General features: G+C 34.5%; 1 protein-coding gene across 3 annotated transcripts in view; it reads left to right on the top strand.

Annotated features, from left to right (window-relative positions):
• LOC138696106 (uncharacterized) overlaps positions 1-11,840 on the top strand; it is an 88,705-nt gene extending 76,865 nt beyond the window's left edge. For all 3 annotated transcript variants that reach the window (XM_069820653.1, XM_069820650.1, XM_069820649.1), the window contains one exon: positions 9,220-11,840. Coding sequence is in view for 1 of the 3 variants with exons in the window: in XM_069820649.1 (XP_069676750.1) it covers positions 9,220-9,765 (546 nt within the window). In the remaining 2 variants the exon portion in view is untranslated. The remainder of the gene's footprint in view (positions 1-9,219) is intronic.
• Positions 11,841-18,886: the final 7,046 nt, after the last annotated feature.

Here is an 18,886-nt window from a genome sequence, read left to right as displayed (position 1 = left end):
TTAAAACATTTAATTTTTATGAACTGGATTACACTGTATACTGTTACTCACAGTTGATTTACTTAAACTATGCTGTCGACCCACGTCCGCTTGCAAAAGACCACGTTCAATGTTACTTATAATATTCACCTTATCTTCAAAGAAAACACTTTATGCTTCGACATTTTTATAGTGTGTGTTCACTGTTCGAACAGTAGAAACAGACTGATCAGGTCAGCGTAGTCAGCTTTGGAATTTCCTGGATCACTTATTGGAAACTGGGCGGGAATTGATGGAGTTTGAAAGCCATCAGAATCTTACCTTCATTTATGCTCTGGACATAATGTCCGTCCCATTTCAATAAAAGAAGCCAATTAATTTTCCGTTGTTTCAATGCTATCCGTCATAATAGAAATGTTTCTAAAAACAAAAGGCAACCCTTCGACGGTGGAGGATTAGAAATAACACTAAAGTGGTGTGCCTAAGAACATAATGGCAAACCTTCGACGGTGGAGTGAGGCAAGGTCATCACGCGTTGTCTGGATTTACAGTATAGCTCATTGTCTAGTAATCCTACCTTTGTCCTTCGACTAAAGGCGTAAGAAACTCAGAATGTTGTTCTCAACATATTATTCTTTCAATTATACAGAAGAAGGTCTGACTTCAAATAAGAAGTTATCAGGATACAACTCTTGTAACTTCAATTTTTAAGGTTCACTATAACCGAAGCAGAGGTTCACTATAAACGGAAATATTAATGTACTTTTTAATGTATACGGGTTGGGACTAACGATTTAGGTTCACTATAACTGAGTTCACTATATCCAGAGTTGACTATTATTATTATTATTATTATTATTATTATTATTATTATTATTATCATCATCATCATCATCAACAGCAGCATCATCATCACCGAAAATCATTCCAACTGCTTTAGAAACAAGTGCAGCTGAAATAAGATTATTCAAATATCTGGCAGATTTAATGTCAGGGGATCACAGCAGAAACGAGGAAATAACGTATGTTTGGAACTGAGAATGCCATGTATTTTTGGAACAATAGAATGGACTGGTATTTTCACCTCCTAAGAATACAACTAAAGGGTATTCAAGCTGTATCAGTAGCTTACCAACGGAAATGAAACAAGAAAGTTGCAGGACCAAGGAAATGCTCACGTCAACAATTTTAAGATTCTACAGCCGGAAATTGTTAAAAGGTGCAACAGAAGATGAACAGCAAAAAGTAGACAAATATATATTTTTTTTTTTGCGCACGATCGTGTTTTTGTTGTATTTACAGCTATTGTTCTTAGGGCTTGAAAGATAGAATTCCCACACAGAAACTTGTTGCTAGGAAAACTTTTCTTCATAACATAAACTATACTCAAGTAGATCCATTACAGTGCACTTATTGTTACTTAGTTACCTTTAGAGTGCAGTTTTGCTAAGGTTTTAATGCAAAGTACATTGTACAGTGTGATCCAGAAGTCTCTCCGCAGTGCTTGTGTAGCCGAGAATCCACTAGGTAGAGAATTCAAGTGTATTCGGTAAAGAATTCAAGTGACAGCATTGGGCGCTAAGCATATGATGGACTGGGGATGTGAGGTTGTCAAACCGAAATGAATAGGGGAGTGCCAAATTTCTAAAGGGTTGTATTCTAGGATTACTAGAACTAATAGAGCTGCAGAGGGACTTTCCGATCGCACTGTATTTGCATTTTTTTTTTAATATGAACGTGCAAAAAATGTTGTACAATACCCGCTGTGCTCGTTTTTCAAACTTTTCTTCGATTTTGTAAAAAACCTTCACAACCTTGTATCGTAATAGGCCTATACTATAGGTTACTATTTCATTGGTGCTTACTTACAATATATTCTTTTAAGAACATTCAGTAAATATGAATTACAGTTATCCAATAAATTGATGGCTAAAGAGTTTTGATTATTGTTTAATCGCTGTTGATAATGTTTACTATAAGAGAAGATTTCTTCTTTGATGTTGGTAATTTTTTAAGTCTCGAAGTTAGAATTGTGTCTCATAAAACTAATCATTGTATCTAGGCAACTGTTTTAAGCATAGGTAAGAGAAGTTCCTTGGAAATTAGCTAAGAGTAGGCAATAGGATGTTTATATACTGTATTCGTAACTGAATTTCTAAGTAGCCTTAAAATTAACAAAGTTAATTGTAAACAAATTATCGTAATTCACCAGAAGTTTTGAAATTATCATTATATTTACAAATAATTTCAGTTTCGAATAAATTAATCTAGAGAAAATCCGAACATCCAGTGGCATTTATAATATAATAATAATTACTAATCAATAGAAAGTCTCAAGGTATTTGTGAAATACCTTGAATTGCGTGCGTGAAAAATCGACATTCTTGGTAAGCCTATGTAATTGCATATTAAGGACAGATTTAAGGAGTAAATAAATACTACCACAAGCAGGATGAGTACATCTTATCTAGTGATTTGATAATGAAGCAATACGAATGGTGTGGAATGACGCAGTGAAAGAAGAGGAAATAGGAGGAAAAATAATATTTGAAATTACGCGATAACACGTCACTGCAAAGGAATGTGGAGCTGTGAGGATGTTGCAATGATAAATACCTCTCATTCGTTGAAATTCAACAGATTTTCTCACTCCATTACAGAATAGATACATGTCTGAAATAACTTATGAAACATTTTTAATCATTTAAACGCTAGAATCACGCACACAAAGCGAAGTCTCTCGAAGATTACGGAAAAGGAAGTTAAAACAATTTTCGTTAAAAATATTCCACTCTGTCAGCTGAATTCTAGAGCGCGGCCACGTAATTCAGCGAACTAGGGTTCGATCCCATTGTTTATTGTCGGATACTTTTGTTGGAAAAGGTCGAAGGATGAATTTCATCACACCAACACTTTCCATTTCATTTTATTCCTCTCTTCGTTTTATGTACTCAAAAATATAATATCAAGGTACAATGTACGAGCTTCGGTGATGACGAATTGAGATAACTAATAGTGACTAGCATTCGAGGGATGTTTCTGCTAATAGGCTGTAACTTTTCGTTGTAAAACTTTACAATGTTACATTTGTTAGGATCAAATTTCTGCACATTTAAAGGACAAAACTAAAATTCTTTCAATCGTTTATTATCATAATACACTGCTCTCTTAAATTGACTGACCATATTGGGTTTTAAATCAATGCTTTTCCAAAAACAGGCTATGAATTTTTTTCATATTAAACAATTTTTATATTGAAAATGAAAAAAAAAAAAAAAGAAAGAAAGAAAAAAAAAAGCAAAATCGTATGAAACTTTTTATGTGAAATTTCTCAAAGATTAACTCCCTGAAGTTCATTATATTACTTACGATTCACCCTATATACAGGATGGAAGTGAAATAACCTTCCTGATTGAAAGAGGCGATAAGACACTCTTAAATGAATAGAAAAATTGTATTACGTTTTGTGATTAAAAACACGGTTAATTAGAAAATTAATTTTGAAGTTTCAGTAGACCGGCAACCATCGCCGCTAACACACTCTTCTCGTGATACAGATGTAAGAGGTCAACGAACTCGGCATGTCTCTAGGTGAGCTGTTCTCTGGCGCGACGCTGCAACCTGCTTGCATCGTGCAATGGCTTGAAATTATAGGTTATTAATCTTTACGTAAATCTTACGTTGAAATTAAAGGTTTTTAAAATTAAATTTACACGAAAACTGTCCACTCTACTGAAGTACACCAGTAGAATAAATTATTCTTTATTATATTTCCTATCGATATGGATGAAAATCACGATTCTACTCGCAATAGTTACCGAATAACAGGTTGTTAAACATTTGAGAAAAAATTGTTTTCTGAAAAAACTAATAACTATCCACCAATATTATATTATAGTTTGTATTCTGGACCTTCGTTGTCAACTGCAGTTTAGCAGCAGACGAAACTTAATAAATTTTATAAGCAGTATATTGGGAAATTTAGAAAGGTACAGTTGTAGTAAAATTAGAGATGAATACCAGAAAATTGAAACTAGTCATACATAAGAAAATTTTTTAAAATATTTTACCAGAAGATTAGAACCCCAGTGATTATCATAAAATGTTGTGGTTATTTTCCCCATATATTAGAATACTTGAAGTGTCGGCTGGAACAACATTGTAAGTTACAAAATTTTCATTCGGCGTGTTTCCGTGTAATAATGTTGTATGTCATGTTACCTTGCTATACTCTTTCGCTTGCAACTGTCCATCAATGCAGTACGTGAAATTTGTCCATTCAAAAGTTTGCTACCCTATAAGAACAACGTTGTACGTATACACATTTTTGCAGCTCCTGTAAATTTTATCAAATGTAACTTATAATGTTGTTCCAGCCAACGCTTCAATTATGCAATAGTATGTCTAGGATAGTTGAACTAGCTGTGAACAAAAGCAAAAAGTGTGTCAAGACAATATATAGGTTTAAAAGAAGGGACTTCCAAAGTTAAAACGAATGTAAGAGACTTATTTACGAGTTCTGAAGCTGTAAACAGAATAAACTTCTGATATTACATAATGTAACAGTATGATAACATGTTTATGTTGGGGACAGAGACTTCTCAAACACAAGTGCATTTCCTATCACGACATGAACAGTGTGTGGACTACTTCTCTAAATTGGATCTCTTTTTTTTCCGCTAACCCTGTTGCCACGGTTACGAGTCCCAATCGGCATTTTTCTTTCGAAACAGATTTCACAAAAAGTCCTCCTACTTGGTACGTGAAGAGCCTGTGATTTTCATTTAAATTCCGCCTCTTAAGACTCCACAGCTACTCAAGATTAAGGTCGCTCCCTACCTTGCATCCTTCGAAACTACAGAATGCCAGTGAAGCAGGCAGTAGTTGTCCTGAAACAGACAAGCAACGATTCAGTTCTAACAGAAATAGTTATGAAATATAACAGAAGCACAATGGTTATTTTATTTCGTCTACTTTCCTTTTTGATTTGTGTATGGAGAAAGGAATTAAATTAAGAGAATAGTATGTTTAACAGTATCGAAAGCTTTTTTTTTTTCAAACCTAAAAACACAACTAATTTATGTTTACAAGAGTTTAATTAACTTATAAATTGCATTTTCGGTGGACTTACCTTCTCTAAAGCCAAATTGGGAGGTAGAGAGTACTTGGTACTTATTTAAAAACTTAGTAATCCTAGTACAAAGACATTTTCAAAATAGTTTCACCATGTTAGAAATGAGAGAGATATGACGATAATTAATAGGATCTGCTTTGTCTCCAGAGTTCTCGTAGATAGGAACAATGATAGAATTCTTAAATTCTGGAGGCACATGTCCATATTCAATAAATGAATTAAAAATGTGTGCTAACAGCTGACTAATGGTACATTTTACGGATTTTAAGAATCTTACAGAAATATCATCTGGACCTGCAGCAACATTATTTTTTAACAAAGTTATCTTGTTAATTTTTCCTCTGGAGTAATTGGCTCGAGGTATATGGAATACACACTGCAATTATGTATAGTTCTTTCTACATTTGGTATCTCAGAAGCAAGATGTTTTCCTATATTAGCAAAATAGGAAGAATTAATTACATTAATATGTCCTTCAAACAATACTTCCCGTTTTTTACTTTTTAAGTACCATAGTCCTTAAGCAAGTTCTATTGTTCTTTTAGATAATTATTCTCCAATATTTACCATTTATAATGTTGTTCTCTAAGAATGTTAATGTAATGTTTGATTTTGTATTTATAAATTTTACCTAATAAATGGCGCTTGGCCCACTATGACTCTGAACCTTTCATATACAGAGTGAACTGTAAGTAATGTCATTAATTTTAGGGGAGGAGGGGTTATTCTTTGAGATATTTCAAACAAAAATGTTCCATACAATTTTGCTCGTTTTTACTTCCTTTTCGAGGTATAAACTGTTTTACATGAAATATTTCATAGGGTATTTAACCCGAACAAATACAACTTTTCGTTCTGCAAAGGAGTTTTACAATGTTATATTTGTTCGTATCAAATTTATTCACATTTAAAGGACAAAACTAGAATTCTATCAATAATTTATTACCATAATACACTGCTCTCTTAAATTGACTAATCATATTGGGAATTATATCAATGGCTTTCCCAAAACACGCTATGAAATATTTCATATAAAACAATATATATATATATATATATATATATATATATATATATATAGAGAGAGAGAGAGAGAGAGAGAGAGAGAGAGAGAGAGTACTAAAAAGTCACATATCATTTTGCTATATTTTGAATAGTTTTGCAGAAAAGCGTATATTTTAAAATAAACGAATTACGAGATCTTGCAATGCTGCGCGCTGCAACAAGTTGGGAGTAACATTTCATCTATCGGCTGATTGTTGAATGGTATCGATTCTTTCATAAATGGTATCGACTATCTTAGGTTGTTAAGTCCTAGACTGAAAATAATGACTTCATTTTAATATTATTAAAATGAAAACAAGTCGAACATAGTATGAAATAATAATTCTTTATAGTACAAGCTTGTTAACTTGGCACAAGTGTAAAGTTTGTGAAACTCATTCTTTTATTCATTCATTCATTACAGTTTGGTATCGTCAAGAGCAAAACATATTTTCTTAAAATGATTTATTAATAAAATAATGCATCTGCTTAGAGTAATTAAAAGGTATTAACAACTACTGTTTTAGAGGTATGCATTTTGAGTCTGAAGTATAAATGTACTTATTTTCTCTTTTATTTAATAATTGTAATTTATTCTATTCTTGCATTTCTTTACACACCAGATTTCATATTATGCATTACACTTATTTCCTTTGTTGTTATCGCTGTCCATTTGTTCACCTATATATGTTATGAAGATAAGTGTAATAAAGTATGCAATCAATCAAGGGGTTAGGTACAGCTTACAACAGTAAAATTTTTGGAAATATTCAACTTTTTTTCTTCCATTACTGTATCTTGTACAATAAATGAAAATAATTTGTGAAAAACACTGTCCTTCTGCTATATGAAAAAAAAAACGTTTTTATGATTTAAAAAGAGTCACTTACTTTTTTTTTTTTTTTTTTTTTTCGAAATTAAAAATACTGGCAGTTCACTATGCAGTGATGAAGCGTTTCCCTCATAACTCATAAACTTCTTAAATTTTTCATGTTCTTTCTCTTTTAGTTTATTGCTGAAACTCATGTTTACAATATCATACTCTTACAACTACATTCCTTAATAAATAATTTTTTTTTTGTGTTAGAAGAAAATACTGATATTTGACCATTTTTAAACGAATTTATTTTTTAACAGACAATCTATCAAAGATAGAGTGATCTTGCATCATATTGTTAATATGACATGTATAAATACACACAAACAATTTCATCGCAGAATGTTGGATTTTTTTTTAGTTATGTGGGAAATGCTTCATCACTGCACAGTGAACTGAATTTTGAAGAAAAAAAAAATGTAAATATTTTTTTTAAATCGTAAAAATAATTTTTTCATATAGCAGAAGGACAATGTTTTAAACATATCAATTTTCGTTTTTGTAAAAGATGCAGTAATGGAGAAAAAAAGTTGAATATTTCCAAAATTTTACTGCTGTAAGCTGTACCTAACGCCTTAAGCAAATACATTTTTTAAATTACACGGTAAATTTTCTTCAATTGTTACTCCGTTTGTGTACTCAGAAAATGTCAGTGTTCTGTCTAGCCTGCAAAACATTAGGGGCAACCGGTTGAAATTCGAACATTCGTTCGGATGCTCAGCTTTGATGGATGCTCTCTGAGGAGTCGAATGAAAACCGGCTGTAAGCCTGGTTACTGTTATAACAAGGTTACTGTTAGAAGAATACGATTTTGACGTTGTCCATAAGGCGGGAAAAAGAAATGTCAATGCCGATTGCTTAAGTAGAATCACCCTCTTTATGAAAGACGGAACTAATGAAATTTCAGAAGAACGAAAATCTCGATTGTTGAAAGAATCACACGATTGTCCCATCGGAGGTCACCAAGGCAAACAAAGAACCTATGAAAGGATTAAATTGTATTGCAAATGGCCCAATATGTTGGGAGATATTACACAGTACATTAGGAAATGTAAAATTTGCCAAATTAATAAAAGTCAACAGGCTATTCCAAAAGCCCTGTTACAAATAACAGACACACCCCAGAGTGTATGGGAAAAGATATCACTTGATATTGTAGGCTCTCTTACCTTATCATTGGAAGGAAATAAATATATTCTGACGTGTCAGGATCTCTTAAGTAAGTATCTAATAGCCGTTCCAATGCCAGAAATGACTACAGAGATTGTAGCCAGATGTTTTGTAGAATATATTATTTTAACTTATGGAATATGTGATGTAATTCTTACAGATCAAGGTAGTCAATTTATGAGTAAACTTTTTCAAGAAATTTGTAAGTTACTCAAAATAAATAAGATTCATACCAGTGCATACCACCCAGAATCTAATGGTAGCTTAGATAGGTCCCACAAAGTTATAGTGGAATATTTAAGATGTTTCAGTTCCACTAAACAGGATGAATGGGATAGATGGTTACCCTTTGCAATATTTACTTATAACACAACTCCTCACTGTAGTACGAAATTCACTCCTCATGAGCTTATGTTTCGTCGAATAGCAAATATTCCTGGAACTTTAAGGCAGGAAGCGAAGGTAATATATACCTATGATGATTACGTGGCACAGTTTAAGCAAAGGATGAGGCTCACTTGGCAGGAAGTGAGGAAGTTCCTCAAACAAAGTACGGAAAAGCGAGTACTCGACGATAATAGGAATAAAGATAAGAAAAGTCATAGGCCTAATGATGAACTCGGGGAGCTAAGAAAGAAAATAAGGAAAAGCTGGACCTATTGTGGGTAGGGCAGTGTGAAGTCAGTAATGACGTAGCTCGGGGAGCTAAGAAAGAAAATAAGGAAAAGCTGGACCTATTGTGGGTAGGGCAGCGTGAAGTCAGTAATGACGTAGCTCAGGGAGCAAAGAAAGAAAATGAGGTAACTAATGACATAGCTCTGGGAGCCAAGGTCTTGGTACGAAAGGAGAACAGGAAAAAGTTGGACCCTCTGTGGGAAGGCCCATTTGAAATAACTTGTGTTAATAAGGTTAACCTCGAGTTGTGCAGGATTGGGGGAACGGGAAAAAAGAGATTCACTGTACACATTAATAGAGTGAAGGAATACAAAGAATAATTTTGTTTCTTTTTTTTCAGAAGCATACCAAGATGATTTTATGTAAGTGGTTAGCACTACTCATTGGTATGACTACTGTTAAGGTTGAATGCTTTTCAGCAACTCAAAATGAAGAAATCAAAGGACAGACAGGCATATACTTTGATTTTGTAGCAGACGTGTGGTTCACTCCGCACTTCTGGGATGTCATTACTTACGTAGACGTGGGACCGGTACAACACTTGTATGATACGCTCAAGCAAGGGAGTGTAACTATACAGAATGAATGTAAAAATTTGTTAGTATACACATGGTATCACAAAACGGATTGTGAGCAAGGATTAGCTCACATCCTGGCTAAAAGAACTAGTGTACAAAGGCTAAGAGAAACTCTTGAAGAAATTATTGGACCAATGGTCAACAATGATAATAACAGGAAAAAGTGTTCTGTACTAGGTTTTGTAGGCGAAATTTCTAAAATTCTATTCGGCACTGCAACTGAAGCTGAGATAGAATGTATAAGGAAAGAATGGATAAGATGCAGCAAGAACAACTTAATTTCTTACACATTAGTTCAGAACAGTTAACACTTTTAAAGTCAAGTTTGGTAACAGTCAATGAAACAACTACGGAATTATTGTTAAATCAAAAAGCAATCAAGGAAAGTTTCAATACTTTTCTTTCACATTACCAAAAGCAGTGGGAAGGTAAGATGCATGAAGACAATACAATCACAGCAATTAATCTAAAGATTAAACATGTTGAGTTAGGATACCAAGACTGTTATGAATATTGCGATTTGTTGATCACAAAGACAACAAATGCGCGACTTGGAATTATTCAGCCTCAGGTTATAACTTACGAGAAGATTAAGAAAGTGTTACGTGAAACAATTCCTATCGATCTGCAATTACCACCTTTGCCATCACACCAAGTGGACCTGGTGATGACGGCAACTATTTATAAAACGTCATCTATGTTGGTATACATTGTGAGAGTACCTCTCTTGTCACGTGAAAAATTCAATTTATATGAAATTGTTCCTTTTCCGGTAATTACGAATAATAACAGAACCGCTAAATTTATACAACCCCAACATCCTTACATAGCAACCAATACGTTGAGAACGAAAACAGCATTTTTATCTCAAAAGCATGTGAGAGAATGCAAAAAGATAATTGCTAATATGATTTGTATGGAGAATGTCCCAATAAATCATATAGTGAAAGAAGATTGCCTCACCTACCTGATACATCCTACTACGACTGAATATCCAGAAGTATGTAAAGCATTTGAACAATATATTCATATAATAGATACCATGTGGATACCTTTAACACATAGTAATGAATGGTTGTATGCAAATCATCAAAAGGATGAGATAACTGTAGTATGTGAGAATGAAGTAAAGGAAAAAGTAAAATTATTTAATAGAAGGAAACTTGTATTAGCTGTTATTGTAAAGGGTTGACCTCAGTAGGAGTGTTATATCCACTACAGCATACTAAAATTAATCAAACTACTACTGATATCATCCCTATAGCTTCTATGCATATTGACTGTTATATTTCACAGGAACAAGAAGAAATAATGACAAAAACTAAGATGCAATTGCCATTTCCAAATATTCTATCTACGACTCATGATTTTAAATACATGGGAGTAAGAATTGATGATCTTCAAAAACAAATATCAGAAGAACAATCCAAAATTAAATATGAAAGTGTTTGGCGTCACTATTCTTCTTGGTTCTATATTAGTTCAGTAATCAGAGTAACGTTGCTCTTTTGTGTGTGTTGCTGTCGCTGTAGCAGTTGTAGAAAGTGTGGATTGTGGATGTTGAAACAATGTAACTGGAGAGAGACGTGTTCAGATTACAGGAAGGGATGTAGTGCTTGTTGTCGTCCTATTATTATTAAGGATAGTCAATACAATCAGAGATCAAAGGAAAGAGCAAGAGCGGGAGAAAAGTCAGATAGTGAAAATGAAATGCAAACATTTTCTATGAATCCTAGTAGGTACCAACCCAATCCTAACGCCACAATAGCTGATGTCTCCCAAGCCCTTGAACAAATAAAGGCAAAATCCCAGAAATCCATCCCTGCAGCCGTCTCAAAATCTCCCTTATCATCCAGAAAACAGAAGGAATGGGATAAAGTTAAAGTTTAACCTCTTAAAAGTCGGTCAAACTTTTAATAGGAAGGGGAGTGTGGAATAATATTGTAACTTTTGTGTGAATTAATAATTGTATGATCATGTATGTTCATGTATGTAACTTATATCTTTTACATTCTGTGTAACTGCATCATTATAAATGTATGTTACTCCTAAGGATTTTGGTGACTAAGTACAAGCTATCTTCCCTTCACTCACGCGTTATCCTCTCACCCCTTTGTATTTTTTTGGATTCTGTAGGGTTGCGCTCCCTAAAATATTACCATATAATTATGGTACAACGTCTATCATAGTGCACGTGACTATAACCCCTAAACATTACCATGTATGGTCATGTTTAGACATGGACTTGCATCCTGAAAACGCCCCAAATCTCTCCTATATAATTCAAGTCACCACAACCCTCAGGGCTTTTACTCGTTAGTTGTTGTGCAGTCTACACAGTCAACTGTATTACTACTTCATCAATATAGTATACCACATTCGATGGCTTGTTCTTATTATTCTCAAGACTTAGGTCTTGGGCGAACCCAACTAAATTCCTATACGTTACAAGTGTGGTCAAGTCTACCTTACACCACACTAGCAAAAAAGATTGAATATCATTGGTTTAAGCAGTGAAGATGGAGAAGACGGAAAATAGTAATATGACGATAAGGACGAGGTGCCTCTGATTGAGTTTTTGGCTGATATTATCAAGCAGTACATCTCACTTGACGATATGTGTCAGAGGAAGAACAATTGTTTGTTTACAATTGAGGAGCGTTTTTGCAAAAGTCGATAGATGCAGAAATGAAGATTTTACAGAAAATACACTAAGTGACAGGATCTATCGAGTTTTGGAAAAACCTGGAAGGTTTGGTAGTCTCTACATACGGTATGAATCAAGTTTTGGTAAATCTGATTTCATAGATCGATTCCGGAGTTATAAAAAATAAGATATCCATATGTAACTCACTATCGAAAATTTCTGCATCTATCGACTTTTGCAAAAAAGCTCCTCAATTGAAGTCTGATTAGTGGAATATGTACAGTAGCTAATTGGCGATGTGTGCAATGGAGGGGGAAAGGAACTGGGCACCCTACTCCATTATATATATATATATATATATATATATATTGCCTCACAAGTGGTGCCTTGTTGGTATCACTTGTGAGGTTCAGACCTGTCTTTGGACAGTTCACTGAACAACAAGGACGAGGGTGTTTAAGAGAAGGGATAGGTGATAGTGAGAATAAAGGGGAGTAAACGAAATTAAGATTACGGAAGAGATAAGCGAAAAGTGGAAGAAAGGAAGATCATAATGTCGTTGCTTAAAAGCAAAGGAAATGGTAAAGGTGGTAATGATAATAACCAAGGGATGAAGAAAAGAGAAGAGGAGAGGAGGGGGGAGGGGAGGGGAGAGGAGAGAAGGGAAAGGAGAGGAGAGGAGAGCAGAGGAGAGAGGAGAGGAGAGGAGAGGAGAGGAGAGGAGAGATTCGGTCGTAGCTAACTGCCGCTGCAACATTAAATGAAGAATCACTAATCAAATGGAAATTTTTCTTGCATTGCCAAGTCTTCGAACCTGGTCCTCTGGAATGGAAATGATTGCTCACTAGCCTCTCCATCCAGTTTAACAATATTTATCTGTTCAAGGCGTCCGTAGAAGTGGCTAAACAATGACGTCATTGGAGTAAAGCTTAGCATTAATAATTAAGTATCATTTTAAAATTGCCTCGTTCAGGTCGAGGTCTGTTGCCATGGATACGTCTTACGTCTGTCTTTGAAGTGGAACAGTTGAAATACAAAGAGTCACTTGTATGAACACAGTGTGCACTTATGTGCTACATTGAATGAACGCAGGACATCCATTCTCGACCACCGCATAAACACATTGACACAAATAAACACGACACGAGTCTTAAAATGTGTTATGGGCAGACGATTTACTTATTATGACATCAAATGTTATGTTTACGAAGATACGGCGAGGTTCTCTTGAACAGAAGTAATGCATCCAAAACAACCCATCATCATCATCATCATCAGCAGCAGCAGCAGCATCTCCACGCTGGGACCCTAGGACCTTTTTAAGATGCGAAAAAGAGAGTGGTGTGTGGAAAGCAATGCGAAGCTACGGCGTTTATCTTTCCCAAGAAAAACTGCAAAGATGGCATGATGAGTCTTTCCACAGTAAAAGATTCCGGACATAAACTAAGGAAGTTACTAGTAAAGTGCTTTGTATGGAGTGTGGCATTGTATGGGGCAGAAACATGGACATTACGACGAACTGAAGGGAAGCGAATAGAAGCATTTGAAATGTGGATATGGTGAAGAATGGAATGTGTGAAGTGGACAGATAGAATAAGATAGGAAACTGTGTTGGAAAAAGTGAGTGAAGAAAGAATGATGCTGAGACTGGTCAGGAAGAGGAAAATGAATTGGTTGGGTCACTGGCTGAGAAGGAACTGCCTACTGACGGATGCACTGGAAGGAATGGTGAACGGGAGAAGAGTTCGGAGTAAAAGAAGCTATCAGATGATAGATGACATAAGATATATGGATCATATGCGGAAACAAAGAGGAAGGCAGAAAATAGGAAATACTGGAGAAAGCTGGGTTTGCAGTGAAAGACCTGCCCTTGGGCAGAACACTAAATGAAAATGGTTCATTGATGAGCCTCAGTTACTGAGAGTGCATAGAAAGAATAAACTGTGAGATGGTTTTTCTCCTTATTTTATGTAATAAGAAATAAAACTGTTTGTAAACATTGTTGCTAGTTACCATTGTTGGTGGCCTCGTTTTACAACAATCTTCATTATTGAGGCTTATTTACTGTCCTATAATTCTTTTGTGAATAAATATACATAAAAAAGGAACACAAATATACTTATTATCACAAATAATCAGTTGGGGTGAAGAAACACCCCACACAGTCGTCTATGTTACAAAATGTATCCAGTCCTCAGAAGGTTAATTTTTGTACAAGAGCCTCTCTCTGTTTCAGTTGATGAGGACATATGCCATAACTAGCTGTTGATTACCTCCACAATTTGCACAGTTAGGTGTATGATCTGGTCCTTTGAAGGGGCAATTTACAAATAAGTGGTCCTTACCACACTTCACACATTTTATTTGTAAGTTACAATGCCTCGAAGTATGTCCAAAACCTTGACATTTATGACATTGAGTGACACGAGGAGTTGGTCTGTATGATTCAACTTTAATAATATGATGATTTAAATCCTGCATTTGATAAATGGTTCTAGATTTTTCATCATTAGGTAGTGTAACTACCCAAATGGATATTGGTCTCCTGTATGGGGTACCATTTGGATGAGAGTCAGATACAGACATTTGACGTACATGTGCAACAGAAAAATTTAAAGCCTCTAGCTCAGTCTTTAAAGTTGAAGCCTCAACATTGGTGGGAAGACTTTTAATAACAACCTGAAGAAGTTTTGTTTCCCGAGGTTCGTGAGAATAGAATTGTAAATTTTCAGATTGTAGTATTCTATATAACTTGTCATAATCAGTTCTACATTAAGTATGATATTTAATACCATCAGTAGAATAACTAATTTTCATGGGTTGACTTAAAAGGCGTTGTAATTTTCGATTATGATAAAAAATGTTACCTTTGGGAGGTTTTTTGACTACTATAGGAGGCATTCTTGGTTTTCTTTTGAAGGAATCATTATTGGTACATTTTGTTACTGAATCTGAAGATAATGAATCTTTTTGACTGACCTGAGGTTCTAGTTCCATCTCGTTAGAGGTTCAATTGAATTGTGTAATTCCACGTCAGGATGAACTACTGAATCCAAGACAGCAGATAGTGGATTAGTAGCATTTGTCTCCATATCACTCTTATTCTCATCACTTGATTTAAATTTCTTTGTCGGTACAGATGTTACCTGTTTTGATTTCAATGTTGATGGTTTTAGTTTAGAAGTAGATAGATTGACGTGAATAAGTTTTTAGCTTATTTTTATTTTAGTGGGTTATTTTACGACGCTTTATCAACAGCTTAGGTTATTTAGCGTCTGAATGAGATGAAGGTGATAATGCCGGTGAAATGAGTCCGGGGTCCACCACCGAAAGTTACCCAGCATTTGCTCATATTGGGTCGAGGGAAAACCCCGGAAAAAACCTCAACCAGGTAACTTGCCCCGACCGGGAATCGAACCCGGACCACCTGGTTTCGCGGCCAGACGCGCTAACCGTTACTCCACAGGTGTGGACGAAGTTTTTAGCACAGGAGAATTTACGGAACAATGTCGTAATTCTAAATCACTATCCACAATGTGTTGTGTATCCTCAGGCGAGGGCAGTTGACCCATATTTGTGATATTTTCATTAGCCATTTCAATATTGCAGGTCTAATGCATTGCTAACAATAAAACTGAACCCAATATGGGCACAGAAAAATGACTTATTTAATACAATATTATTAATGTCAAGGACAACTATTATTTATTTATAACTGCAAACAACACTTAAACAATTAAAACACAAAACCACTGATCAAATTAAAGAGAAACACTGATTAAATGTATTTATGCCAGGCAGAATACAAGTTCAAATGATCCGCCATTCAGACCCAACAATCGACTCCTGTGTTTTGTTTCTCTGTGCACTGGTGTTTAGTTCCACTTTCAAGTGCTAGAGGTTAGTGGTAATCGAGTATACGCTAAGATAATAATTGAGTATAGAGTTAAGAAACAGGATTCACACATCGCCTACCTTATTGCATAATCCAGTAACGCTTTGCTTAAAATAAATTCAAGTTAACAGCTTTTTCTTATTTCTCAGTGACAAACTAGTTGTAATAATAATTTTTTATATTTCAGATATAATAAATTATATTATAAAATAATAAATATATTACAAAATTATATATCAAAGTCATTTAATATTTGTATATAATATAATATAATATAGGTATATGGTTTTACTTCTCATAAGAGTTTTGTTTTTCCATTTTCAGTGCTAACAAATCATTACATATTATTTTAATTGTTGTTGGGGTCAACATGTCATTATAAAGGAACTCTAGAGTCTAGACATTACAGTTAATGACGGATTTATTATTTTATGGATCCAATTTATTTTGAGTATATAATGTACCTAGCTGTATTAATTATATGTGTTATATTTCCGCTATATCGACTGCTAGCTGGTTACAGTGACTGTATAGCTGGTGTGATGTTAGCGCCAACTCTAGGGAGAAAGCAGAATCTCACGCTCTAGCTGGCTTGAAAGTCATTGAAATCAGTCCGGCTACATCAAAGGTACCGACGCGAAGTGTCCATACTTAATTACCTATACGCTGCAGTCACTGCATCCCCTACAAGATCACCACACACTCTAGCAGGAAAGAGTGGAAATATGGGTTTAGGGTGGGGTGACATCTAGTGGAGGAAAGTGGAACTTAAAGAGTGAATGCAGCATCTATGAAGTAAAAGAGGAACTTCGTCGTGTGTCTCTTTATTTCTCTCTCTCCAGCCTCTTCTTTTTTCTTCCTTGCTTAATATCTCCTTTTTTTTTTCTTATGACTTTGCAGAGGGTAGTATCACAGTCTAGTATATACAGTCACGAAGCTCAATACCGTACTTACTAAATATGCAAACATAGACAGTTGGAATATGCATCGATAGATAGTTGCTAACCACCAGGATCGCTACTATCGCCTCATCACAGACTCTTTCCCCAGCAGACGATAAAATGTATTGTACTTTCGATGTCGTATTCTTTTGAAAAAATTAACACCTTCCTTCCACATTTGAAATATGAAACACATAAGGTTTATATATTATTTTCATAAAGCATATATTATATTTTACTAGCTAAAAGCACCCAGCGTTGCACGGGTTTTCCTTTCCGCTTCTGTTTTTAATTAAACTGCTTATTACATTTTCGGAAATCTCGGAAACCTAACTATAGACAACCTAAATGAATTGCCTTTACTAAGCTAAGATTAATCTTTACTTAACTTCACATGAATTGCTGAACTCCTTAGCGAAATGCCTGCTAGTGTTAACTCAATCGCGGTATCATAACACTTGTTAATTTTTTCAGTTCCCCACCCCCTCCTTTTGTTTGTCTTTCATCAATTTTTTTAGCCACTTCATGCCCATCTTCTTTATTCCGTTTGGTTTAGTGCCAACATACTGCTAATGACTTCGGGTCTTTCTTAATTATAATCTCCACCGAAGCCAGGAATCAACGATCAGTCATACAGAATAGCTGTACGTAACGATACCAACAGTAGGTTTTTTCTCTTTTTTTCTTCTCTCCTTCCTTCCACCTGAAAACGAAGGAAGAACCACCCTTCGAAACGTTGTGTCTTAATTTTTGATTTTGACAACCAGCAATGGAAAAAGTCCAAACCCCTCACCTAAACATTATCAATTTAAACAGTTGTAAATCAGGTACCGAAAAGAAAACATATCATCATGTGTCTGACATTCAAGGTTTTTTTTTTAATTTTATATATTTATTTGTTTTTATTTATTTATTATGGTGTAGTTAAGGGCACCGCCACAAATACAAATAAAATAATAGAAAAACTCAAACTATGAACAAAGTAAAACCCAACGAAAATATGATTCCTTTTCCTCTTTCTGATCAGTTTCAGCATCGAATCAATATGTACATATATAATTTTATTTATATTCGAAGATTTTTTACCCCTTGAGCATTGTACACCCATTTATATCATACCCAGTTTTTTTAATATGACTTGGAAAACTATATCTCACAAATTCAGAACATAGTATTATATTAATTATTATTTTATACACAGAATACAGATAAAATATAAACTTGCAATAGGTAAGTCATTTTTTTAACATAAAGACTAATATTCTGAGAGACGTATAGGCTTAACGGTATTTTAGAAACTAAGAGATTGTTATTTCCACAATGCATAATATACTACATATGTGATTATATAGATAGAATTTCGCAGTAACATATTTTCAGACGTGAACAACAATATTTTGAGAGACGTATATTTTAGAATTAATACAATGCTATTTTCAGTCGGCTTATGTACATTCACATACTACATTAGCAACATGACAGAAATATCATTGAATTGTTTTTTGATATGTGTAAAAGCTTTTTTTTTTCCCCCACTCCTTTGTATAAAATATAGTCGAGGATGTGAAAAACACGCAGTTCTTAAGTCAACTTTGAGGTACCGGTACTATCCTTGAGCTTCATTTTAATATGGTCATTACAAACGCTAGTCGCACTGAAATTGCAATTGCATTAAATAGAATGGATATCATAACAATACGTGAGATAAAAACATCTTCTCCTTTCGTTTTTCCAGTTAATATTGCGACCTCTATTACGTTTCGCATGAGTTCTTCACACCAATTCATGTTGGTGCATAATTTTGGTGGGTTAATATTTCGCAATAGTACTTCTGGTTATTCAAGATTAATTAAATTATGTGGTAGCAATCCTTGTAGTCTGAAAGAATTCTAGAATTCAGTTGGATAAAACACAGCCTGCTCACTATCTACAACTGCATCGAGAAA

The sequence above is a fragment of the Periplaneta americana genome, chromosome 3 (genome assembly GCF_040183065.1).
Source record: "Periplaneta americana isolate PAMFEO1 chromosome 3, P.americana_PAMFEO1_priV1, whole genome shotgun sequence".
NCBI lineage: Eukaryota > Metazoa > Arthropoda > Insecta > Blattodea > Blattidae > Periplaneta > Periplaneta americana.
The sequence above is the reverse complement of the archived record's forward strand: the minus strand, read 5'-3'. Positions and strand labels throughout refer to the sequence as shown.